At 34.4% G+C, this 10,900-nt stretch overlaps 2 protein-coding genes and 1 non-coding gene across 29 annotated transcripts; all 3 read left to right on the top strand.

Annotated features, from left to right (window-relative positions):
* Positions 1–2,721: 2,721 nt before the first annotated feature.
* LOC110886777 (probable glutathione S-transferase parC) lies at positions 2,722–3,698 on the top strand. Its single transcript, XM_022134615.2, has one exon. The coding sequence runs from the start codon at positions 2,922–2,924 to the stop codon at positions 3,582–3,584; it is 663 nt and encodes a 220-aa protein (XP_021990307.1). The 5' UTR covers positions 2,722–2,921; the 3' UTR covers positions 3,585–3,698.
* Positions 3,699–6,116: 2,418 nt separating this feature from the next.
* Positions 6,117–9,981, top strand: LOC110886778. 27 transcript variants are annotated; one of them, XR_002563003.2, is made up of 7 exons: positions 6,121–6,324; positions 6,794–6,934; positions 7,913–7,995; positions 8,100–8,181; positions 8,521–8,591; positions 9,323–9,474; positions 9,568–9,971. XR_002563003.2 is itself a non-coding variant. In XM_035988869.1 (5 exons), exons 2-5 carry the CDS (start codon positions 6,623–6,625, stop codon positions 8,153–8,155), a joined length of 333 nt encoding a protein of 110 aa, XP_035844762.1. In that variant the 5' UTR covers positions 6,117–6,324; positions 6,603–6,622; the 3' UTR covers positions 8,156–9,316. The 27 variants fall into 27 exon arrangements, 4 of the variants coding, with proteins under 4 accessions (XP_035844762.1, XP_035844763.1, XP_021990309.1 ...); XR_002563002.2 differs by having other exon boundaries at positions 8,100–8,169; XR_004890985.1 differs by adding an exon at positions 6,603–6,675 and having other exon boundaries at positions 6,117–6,324; positions 6,763–6,934; positions 7,913–8,591; positions 9,568–9,981.
* Positions 7,391–7,464, top strand: TRNAT-AGU. Its single transcript has one exon. It is a non-coding gene; the product is annotated as a tRNA-Thr (tRNA).
* Positions 9,982–10,900: the final 919 nt, after the last annotated feature.

A 10,900-nucleotide genomic window follows, 5' to 3' on the forward strand; every position in this document is an offset into this window, starting at 1 on the left:
ATCCAAGTAGATCCCGCTAAGAATGAAGCTATTATGAACTGGCAAGAGCCGAAGACGCCTACGGAGATTCGCAGTTTCTTAGGACTTGCAGGATACTACAGACGATTTATCGAAAACTTCTCAAGAATTGCAGCACCCCTGACTTTACTCACTCGCAAGAATAACAAGTTTGATTGGGGGCTTAAGCAGCAAGAATCCTTTGATATCTTAAAGCAGAAGCTGAGCAATGCTCCTGTATTGACATTGCTAGAAGGGATTGAGGAGTTTGTAGTGTATTGTGATGCATCACACACTGGGATGGGATGTGTGCTTATGCAGAAAGGCAAGGTCATTGCCTATGCTTCACGACAGTTAAAGGTGCATGAGAAGAACTACACCACCCATGATTTGGAGCTGGGTGCCGTTGTATTCGCACTAAAACTGTGGAGGCATTATGTGTATGGAACTAAGTGTGTGATCTACTCTGATCACAAAAGCCTTCAACATTTGTTCAATCAGAAGGATTTGAACATGAGGCAGCGACGCTCGATGGAAACTTTGAATGATTATGACTGTGAAATAAGATACCATCCAGGCAAGGCAAATGTAGTCGCTGATGCCTTAAGTAGAAAAGAAAGAGTGAAGCCGATAAGAATCAATGCCAAGAGCATTGAGATCAAGAACAACTTGAATGAAAGGTTGTTAGCTGCACAGAAGGAAGCTGTGTTGGAAGCTAACTACCCTGATGAAAAGCTAGGAGTAACTGAAGAACAGTTATCCTATGGCAAGGACGGAATCCTAAGGTTAAATGGACGAATATGGGTTCCAGTTTATGGAGGGCTTCGGGAAGTTATCCTCCAGGAAGCCCATAGTTCCAAATATTCCGTTCATCCTGGAGCTGATAAGATGTACCAGGATTTGAAGGCAAACTATTGGTGGATAGTTTAAAAATGGTAAATTTACCTGTATCCAAAAAGGTTTCATTGTTACCACAAGGACTAAAATGGCAATTAACTCTTTCTTAATTTAAAAATGTTAAATTTACCTGTATACCATTAATCTAGAAAATTAATATGTTTAATAGTAAACATTATTTACAATTTTGTCATTATGATCTCAACTATTAGATCAAAGATCTAATGTTGTAGATTGTTTGTTACCTTTGTCACAAAAAACTCCTTTTTTACACGAACCTCTACATATATATATATATATATATATAGGGTTAGGTTCATTTGTGAACAACCTTCTTGATAGTGAACTGTGTAAACTAATCATAGCCATTGATTATCAATACGAAGTGTAAATCAATGGCCAGCATTTAATCAGGATTTGATGATGAAAATACACTAGTTATTTTATGATTTGATGATGAAAATCAATGGTCAGAATTTGTTCACCAGTTCACAATTATATATTTAATATATATAGATAATAATGTAATTTTACTTTTTAAAAATCTAAAACTCGTACACTCATATAACACACCATATATATAGACAATAATATAATATAACTTTTGTAAAATCTAAAACTCGCACATCCTATCATATAACACACCAAGTAAAATCATCATCATCATACTAAGTAAATTTCATCAAATAGTAAATTAAGTTAAGATAGGGTCTGAGGAGGGTAAGATTTAGACAGCCTTACCTCTACTCCGTAAGAATAGAGAAGCTGCTTCCAATGAGACCCCCGGCTCGATAGTAGTTTTGCATCAAGCCTTTGACACAAGACGCATAACACTCAACAATCGGGACAAAGGCCGCATGATTAACCATCCACTTCTTTTAACGTTATTTTCACAAAATTTGTAAAATAAGGTTAAAACTAGTGCAATTTCACTTTGCCCCCTCCCCCCTCTCTCCCTCCGTCCACACATATATACAATATGTACATACCGCAAACGCAACTAAACACAACTAAAATAAACATAAAAATAGTCTGTCTGTTTAATTTAGAGTTAAGAATTTACATGATGACGCAAGCAATGACATATATAAACCGAAAATAATTTAATTTTTCGAATACAATCCAATATTTTTTGCTTCCACGTGTGCACTCCTTTTCCTTGACTTTCTAAGTCAAGTTCTCCAAAGCAACCAATGGAGATAAGATTTAAGTAGCTTTATTAATATTGTTATTATGTGATGTGTAGTACATGGATAAGATACGTTGTATGTGTCTTGCATTTTTTTAAAGGAAAAATTCATTAGAAAACACCAACTCATGAAACGGACGGCTACACAACAAACAAAAGAACTCTACATAAATACAAAATTACACCACTCGGTCCAAGACACGAACCTAGCTTTTAGTCTACTTCTAGCCCAAAGAAACTCCACCGACTTAATTTCGCTAATAATATCTTCCACCCGAACTTAATAATTGGAGAATTTAAAACCATTCCTAGCACGCCAAATGCTCCAGCACCTGACTATGACAATCCCATGAAAAATCTCTTTAGCCACACTCTTCAGCCCGACATGATCATATTATTATATGTCAAAACACCGTAATGGGATGCCTATTTATGGAAAAGGTAAACAACCTTTTTAATACATATACCACTAATCATATTATTAAATGTTAAACACCGCTATAAAATGCTATTTTTTACACTAGTGGCATTTTCATAATTTTGATGGGTGCACTATAGCACTGATGTTTTTTAATATAGATATAGATATAGATATTTAAGTTAACTTTTGTAAATTCTAAAACTCGCTCACCCTATCATATAACACAGCAAGTAAAGTAAACAAGAAATTAGCCTGCCTGCCTGAGTGTTTAACATAAGGTTAAGAATTTATAAGATGGCGTAAGCAGTGACATATATAAACCGTGGAAAGAGTTTCAGTCCCTACACGTGTGTGTATGTATGTATATATACCAATCAATCGCCTCATTTAAGACATACATACACGTACGTAAGCAGAATGGATGATGTTATACTGCTAGACTTCTGGGTGAGTGTGTTCGGTCAGAGGGTAAGAATTGCTCTAGCTGAAAAAGGTGTTCACTATGAAAACAGAGAAGAAAACCCGCAGAACAAAACCCCACTTCTCCTTGAAATGAACCCGGTCCATAAAAAGATCCCGGTTCTCATCCACCAGGGCAAACCCGTATGCGAATCCAACATCATTGTTCAGTACATCGACGAGGTGTGGCACGACGACAAGTCCCCGTCATTGCTGCCTTCCGATCCTTATCTCCGAGCTCAGGCCAGGTTCTGGGCTGACTTCGTTGACAAAAAGGTATATGAGGCTGGGAAGAAGATATGGATGACAGAAGGCGAAGAAGATCGACAAGTGGCGAAGAAGGAGTTGATAGAGGTGTTGAAGGTGTTAGAAGGGCAGCTGGGTGAAAAGCCTTATTTGGTGGGGGAAAGCTTCGGGTTAGCGGATATAGCACTGATTCCGTTCAGCGTGTGGTTCCATGCGTTTGGGAAGATGACCATGAACATGAACATCGAGAGAGAATGCCCGAAGCTGGCTGCTTGGGTCAACCGCTGCATGGAAAGAGAGGCCGTCTCCAAATCTCTTCCTCATCCTCATAAGATTTACGAATTCGACCAGAAGAAGAAGAAAGGCCATGAATGATTATAACAAGATTTTAAACAAGACACTCCTTTTTCAATCGATGTATTATATGTGTTTGGAGTATTCTATCGACCTTACAATTTGAAAAATATTACAATTTCTTTTGTTATTTTACGTTTACATGGCCCAGAATAGAAACAAGTCATGTGCATGAAAATGACTAGGAAAATAAATGACTAGACATTAAGTCACCAAAGTAAAAGTGAAAAGTGGTACATGCGATTTGATTTTTAGTAAACGTACGTAACATATCATTAATAGAGGTGTCAATAACAACGCAAAATTTATTCAAAAAGTCCTAAATTATTTTTTAAAAAAATTGATTATTATAATAAAAATAGTAATTTATGTACTAAAAAGAGCATATATAAAAGCGTTTGAGAGTTATATTATACTAGTGTTTAACTCCCGCGTTGCGGGTGCAGAGGTCGTAAAACCATACTAAGTAGTAAGCAAACGATAAACAAAACTGAGAAAATCGTAAAGCAAAAACGCTAATTTATATCGTCACGTGACGTAAAATACAGGCAAAGACAAATATAAACTTATACCATGTACTGACATAAAATATAAACAAACTCAGATTTATAGCAAAAGCTTTAATTCAAAGACCCAAAAAATAAACAAAACTTTCATATTAAAAATAAAGTATACAAACCTAAAGGACTAAGGGGGTAAGGAGTGGAGGCGGCAAACGGCTTTCACCGATTCGGCAATGGGCGGCAAACCACTGCCAACCCATTTGCCGCATGCATGTTTGACGAAATTGGAGTGAAATCGGTGAGGCAACACCGATTCGGGAAAGGGAGGAAGGAGAGAGAGAGAGAGAGGGGGTGTGGGGTGGGGTCCATTCCAATCTCAACCAATCACATTTTTTTCCTTTTTTTTATTTAAAAAGTTTACCACTTCACCAAATGTTTAAACCATTGCCAACACTTTTCAGCAAAGTTTAAACATTTTTAACTGATTGACATGGCGCGCTTTGATTGGTCGGTTTTTTGGTTTGCCACTTCAAAGTGTTTAACCACTCCTTACACCCTAAGTATATAAACTATACTATAAAACAAAAACAAATAATGACAAAAACCATACTATCCATTCAATCATTCCACTATCGCTGTGTGATGAAAAATAAGTTGGAAATTACAAAACTCGCACCACTGTAAATATATGTTAAATGAAGGGTTTTTGAATTACTGTAGACAAGAAATACTCTAATTGTATTATATAACTAGTGGTGCACAAATCGGGTTTTCTAAATAACCGGTTCTGGGTATGGAATTGGGTTCGGGTATGATCGGGTTCTACAAAATCGGGTATTGACAATACCCGGGTCGGGTCCGGGTTTTATATAAAAAATGTATACCCTATATACCCGGGTTCGGGTAGGGTTCGGGTCGGGTTTTCTAATACCCGGGTATTATAATACCCTATTTTCGGGTTCAGGTAGGGTCGGGTATGGATCGGGTTGGGTTCGGGTACGCCTCGGGTATTCATTTCTTTTGGATAAATCATAGAAATATAAAATGCAAAACCTTTTTATTTCATAAAACATAAAAATACATGACACCTAAATAATCATTGAACCGGATCGAATAAGATGATGAACATAGATAGCTTCGAATAACTTGATCGTCCTCGTTTATTGTTCGTCATCAATGACCCCTTTTATAGGGTATAGAGATACAATGTAAACCAAACAAATGATCATAATACACTTTCTAACGGCTATATAGTCGTTACCAAGGTCCAAAACTCGAAAAAACAAAAAAAAACAAAAAAACCTGAACAAGGTATTGGGAAACCCGGACCGGGTATTGAAAAAACCCGGTTCCGGGTTCGGGTTGAAACCAGGTACTCGTGAAACCGGGTATAAAAAAACCCGGTTCCAGTTTCGGGTTTTATAATAGAAATGCATACCCAACCCCTACCCTATGGGTAGGGTCGGGTTCGGGTTCGGGTATAAAAAACCTGGGTTTTATAATACTCTGTTCCGGGTTTTATTTTCGGGTCCGGGCTCAGGTTTTTTGTGCACCACTAATGTTAACTTTAAGGAACTTATCAACGAAAGCTATATATAACTAGTAACATACCCCCACGCTTCGCAGCGGGAATTTTGTCGATATTGGTTTGTTTTGTAACGGTATTGCAACAGTACCAACATTCGGTATAGCAATCAAATGAGGAAATCTAAAAAGAAAAGACCGAAAGAATGTCTACATTTAAAGATCATAAAATGTAGCTTTCAAAAACTACTGTATGATAAAATTATAGTTAAAAGAGCATAAAGATTTTTAATAGAAAGTTGTTATTTACAAAGTAATATAAGATCATAAAATAAAATGTAGCTTTCAAAAATTACTGTATAATAAATTTATAGTTAAAGAGCATAAAGATTTTTAATAGAAATTTGTTAATCATCTATCTATTCTAATATAATAAAGTAGTTTTGACTTATGTATCATGTATACATAAAACCACCCTATTATTTTGAAAAGTGGCTTTTTCTTCTTTCATTATTTATAAAGTTTACATCTGACACGTGTTTTTCTTAACCTTAACCTTGAGAGATTTTCATCAGGATCCCACGGTTCTTTCCAAACCCTATACACTTATACGCCTTCATACGTTCCTAATCTATCCATCTATTCATGCCTAATCATCTTCGCAAGATCTTATAATCTTCTCCATCGCCGTCCAAGAAGTTCCTAATTCTCGATTTTTAATCAAGATACCACAGGTAAAGCTTCTTTAGTTTTTGATTTTGCATGCTTTTTGAGGTTTAATTTCAAGATTCTATGATCGTTTTGTTGGGTTTTCTTTGAATTTATATGAAACATTCGTTTAGGGTTCGATTTTCATATGATTTAGGGTCCGATTTCATAATAAACATTCGTTTAGGGTTCGATTTTCATATGATTTAGAGGTGGCAGTTTGATTCATTTACAATTCTTTTTGAAGGATTTTCAAGGCTTGAATTGTTTTATTGTTCATCATCATTGTGTTTACTTCTTGAAGGATTAAACGGGTTATGCATTATGTACCTGTATAGGTGGTCTTCATCAAAAGATAGTGTTCATATTATATGCAGGTGGTAAAATATAAAGTTTTTAATTTAAACTGTTCTGTTATACAAGCTATAGGATGTTCACCTTTTATCTGTGTGACAATAATGTAGGTATTACTGATGAGGATTTCATTATTCACAGGTTCCATGTGAAAAAGCTACAGGCATGCTTCCCTCCTGGGACCGACCTCTCGAAGGGTACCCCGAAGATCATTGATAAAGCTTCTTGTGTGGATGTCAATGGCGAAGTCATTATTGATGAACCTGCAGGTAAATCTTACAGGTGGGAATATACCTTCAAGAGTAAATTATATTATTTATCGGTGTTTTCAAATCAAACGTGGTTATTTGATGTTGCGATTATTGGGTTTTATATTGTGCTTATTGTATGTGATTTGAACTTCAATTGCTCATTAACATGAATTGTTGTATTTATCAATTTAGGATTAGCCGTTCAAAATAGGATTCAATTTTGATGCTTTTTTTTTTTAATTTCAAGGGCTGAACCTGTTACTATCTTAGTCATCTCATTTAGATATATCTTTAATTTAAATGAAAAGTAGTGTCATTAACATTTTATAAACCTTTAGTTCAAGTACATATATTTTTTGATTGACATCTGATGTTATGGTTATGGCTAGACCTATATTCTATTTGACCACTTTTAGTCTTTTTGTGGTGAGAAATGATTGTTTAATATAACTAAAAAGGAATGTAGTTAGTTGGTGTATCTTAACTTGCTTTCATAGCTCAGTTAGTTAGAGCACCCGTTTAGTAAGCGGGAGGTCTTGAGTTCGACTCTCAATGAAAGCACTGGTCACTTGCTTTTACAATACATTCTGTATTATTATATTTTCCTTAAACTGAAATGAGCAAATCCAGTGTATTATACAACTTGTAAAAAATTAAGTGACCATTGTAAATCAGAGCTAAGTTTGACCATCCTAGAACTAGAATAAAGATTTTTATTTCTGATTAGTAATGTTAATGCTCATTATTACAGCTAGAGGATCTGTAGTTTTGAATTAGACGATGAACTTGTAGACAAATTTCCTTATTTAGTATTAGATTTGCTTGAAATTTCCTTATTTCGGTCTATCAACCACAACAGTTATGCAGGGCCGGCCCTGAGCATGTGCCGGGTGGGTGCCGGCTCAGGGCCAAAAACGTGAAAGGGTCTGTAATTTTTTATATATTATATACATAAATTTATCATATATATAGTTAAAACCCTATGACTATGACAAACTACCAACTGCAGTCGACTGGTCGCCTTGACGCCTTTTATGTCGCTGGTCTCGGGTTCGAGAGTGGCTGACTGGCTGTCGCCGTTTTACGTACGAGGTTAACCATTTCCTTTTAAGCTATACTTTTTTTTTATTATTTTTGTTTTACCCTTTTGACCCAATAGCAATAACACATAACTATAATTTTTTGGCATGGTTCAGTTTTTGGTTTCGATGGTGGCTCAAAGGTTGTTGTAGGGTGGTTTTATTCATGTTAAACATGATGGCAATGGTATGATGATTGGTTAGTGTTAGTCATCTTTCATCAAAGTTTGTCAAGAAGAAGAAAATAAATAGATTTGGTGACTTTCTAAGATTGGTTGTTAGGAGAAGTGTAGCGAACATGTTATGGTCAGAGGTTGTTAGAGCTTATGAAGACAATGGCCCTATCTTTTTATGTTTATTTGGAAAAAATATTTAGAACTTCTTATTAAACAAAGCACCAATTATAAAATAACTTGCTCATGCATCTTTTCAAAGTATCCAACAATGAAAATAACTAATATAAAATCTAATGGTTGCATTTAGTTGTAGAATTACTGAACTAGAACTTAACTTTTCCCAGTTAATCTCATTTTTCCAGGTTTTGCTTATTATGACACTGCAAAATGCACCAGTAGGTCTTGATTATGAACGGGACAAAAAATTTCAAAGGTTTGTGTCGTACTACAAGTATTACAATACGTAGGATGGCGTGCTTAATTTATTTTATTTATTTGGTTGCTACTTGCTTAGTAAACGACCCAAAAAACCGTCAATCATCAGATAACCTTTTAAAGAATCCTTTTATTAAACACGCACATATAAGACAACTGATTATCAAACTTTTTCCCCGTATAATCTATGATTGCTAAGCGTTTCTATAATCCCCTTGAAACTCCGCTACCCAATAAACCAGTGGGTGTTTTCTGTTCAATTGATGAAGCAGGTTTTAAACAGAAATTTGGTTACGGTAAATGTATAATATATACATCTTCACATTTTCCAAACTTATCCCCTGTTTAACAGTAGTAACATGATTCAAAACTGAATGGTTCAACCTATCTTTACAATATAATATATAGTTTGTGAAGATTAGGTTATTTAGGTTTTATTGTTGCTTTTGCCATCGTTTGTAATGCTTTGCCAGTTAAATTGTTTCTAATTTATGTGATATCTGTTGGATTTACCATCGTTTATGGTGATTGTGGAATGCTATACTTTCAACTAAAGTGGTTTGCATGGACATGCTATATGACAAAATATGATTGTAGACACTAATGTTTGAGTCAGGTTCCAAGCCAAATAAAGTATATATATTTTTATGGACCTAAGGGATCACTTCCTGCTATTATTTATGATAAAAATTGTACAAGACCCATTAATTTGAACTCTTTAAGCTGCAGATGTAGTTATTTGTCGTTTACTGAAAGTTCAAAATCTTGTGATGGCTTCAAAGGGGATTCAAAAGGAGTTTGTGGCAGCATGGAGCATGGGGTCTGGGAAATCGAGCTTTATTTCTTGTATTCTTCGTGAAATTCCGAAAATATCCGGTGAAGTAAGTCGTAACTTTATACGTGTAATTAACTTTATTAAGTCTTTAATTTATTAATTGTAAACGTCATTTCTTTTGGTTTTAATTACGGTTCAGGTTCGAATTTGAGTCATGATCTACATCAAAATTTAAGACCCCTGTTAATCGTCTCCATAAATATACGTACAGCTTCAATTTGGCTCGTCACGAGCCGAGCCGAGTTAGGCTCACTTTCTAACCGAGCCGAGACAGCTCAACTCACTTTCAAAACGAGCCATATCAAGCGAGTTTTTTCCGAGCTAAATCCGAGCGAGCTGCGAGCTTTAGGGACAGGCCTATTTCTGATACATGCGAATACGACACTAAATGTTGTATATAAAGAAGTTTTTAGAGATTTGTAATTTATAATTTGTATTTGTGTCTATAGATTTCTTAGCTGTGATAGTAAATATGATATGTAATTATAAATAAAGAATTTATTACGATATGTATTTATTTTTTTATAACTTTCTATTTCAGTTTTTCATGTTACCCAACTCCGTGTATCACACGGGTTTTAACCTAGTAAAGTAATATAAAATATCCATTTTGACATGGTATTAGTTTCCTCATCTAAATGAGATTAATATAAGAAACCAAAGTATCAAAATCCAGTGGTCAAAACTTAAATATCAAATGTTCACTTCATGGCATAACCGTAAATAAGATGCAAAAATTGACTAATTATGGTATTGTTCATAAACTGCGACGTAAATTGTTATATATAGAAATAATGTGTTTGGAGTATTCTATCGACCTTACAATTTGAAAAATATTACAATTTCTTTTGTTATTTTACTGAATTTTAAATAACTTAAAATAAATACATTGTGTATAACTCATTAAAACACATATACATACCATTCCACATTTTTTTTTCAATTTCAAATTCGTTAATTTCACATATCTTATTACTACATCATTTTACCTAATTTTCTGACTTTGATGACGTGGACGTCATATGACAAAAAAATGTCTCACCACTATACATAATCTTACGTCTTATACATCTAGCTTTTCAAAGCAACTGATAGAAATGATATAAGGAGTTACATTTTATTAAGATTATTATCAGATTTTATGAGATGTACTTAAGATTGTTATGAGATTTTATGAGATGCGTATGTACGTGAATAAGATATGTTGTATGTGTCCTAATTAAATATATTAAGCTTTGATAAGTAATTACTTTAAATAGAGAAAGATTTAATAGCGATTAAAATAAAGATTTTATATCTTAGTTATAAATAAAACTTAAACAAAGATGTAGTTTAAGTATGTAATCTATACTACATATCATGCATGAAATAAAGACATTTTAAGATACTCAAATATCCAAACACATAAACCTAAAAAGCACATACAACAACTATAGAGCTGAAACATAATTTAACAAAACATAAAAAATACA

The sequence above is a fragment of the Helianthus annuus genome, chromosome 4 (assembly GCF_002127325.2).
Source record: "Helianthus annuus cultivar XRQ/B chromosome 4, HanXRQr2.0-SUNRISE, whole genome shotgun sequence".
Taxonomy (NCBI): Eukaryota; Viridiplantae; Streptophyta; class Magnoliopsida; order Asterales; family Asteraceae; genus Helianthus; species Helianthus annuus.

Excerpts from the sequence above, each read along its gene's own strand:
- LOC110886778 (XM_022134616.2), top strand. The coding sequence starts at position 6,623 with ATGTACCTGTATAGGTGGTCTTCATCAAAAGATAGTGTTCATATTATA. Across the intron at positions 6,676-6,793 it reads AGTGTTCATATTATATGCAG|GTTCCATGTGAAAAAGCTAC; the intron begins GTGGTAAAATAT and ends CATTATTCACAG. Across the intron at positions 6,922-9,322 it reads CATTATTGATGAACCTGCAG|ATGTAGTTATTTGTCGTTTA; the intron begins GTAAATCTTACA and ends TTTAAGCTGCAG.
- LOC110886777 (XM_022134615.2), top strand. The coding sequence starts at position 2,922 with ATGGATGATGTTATACTGCTAGACTTCTGGGTGAGTGTGTTCGGTCAG.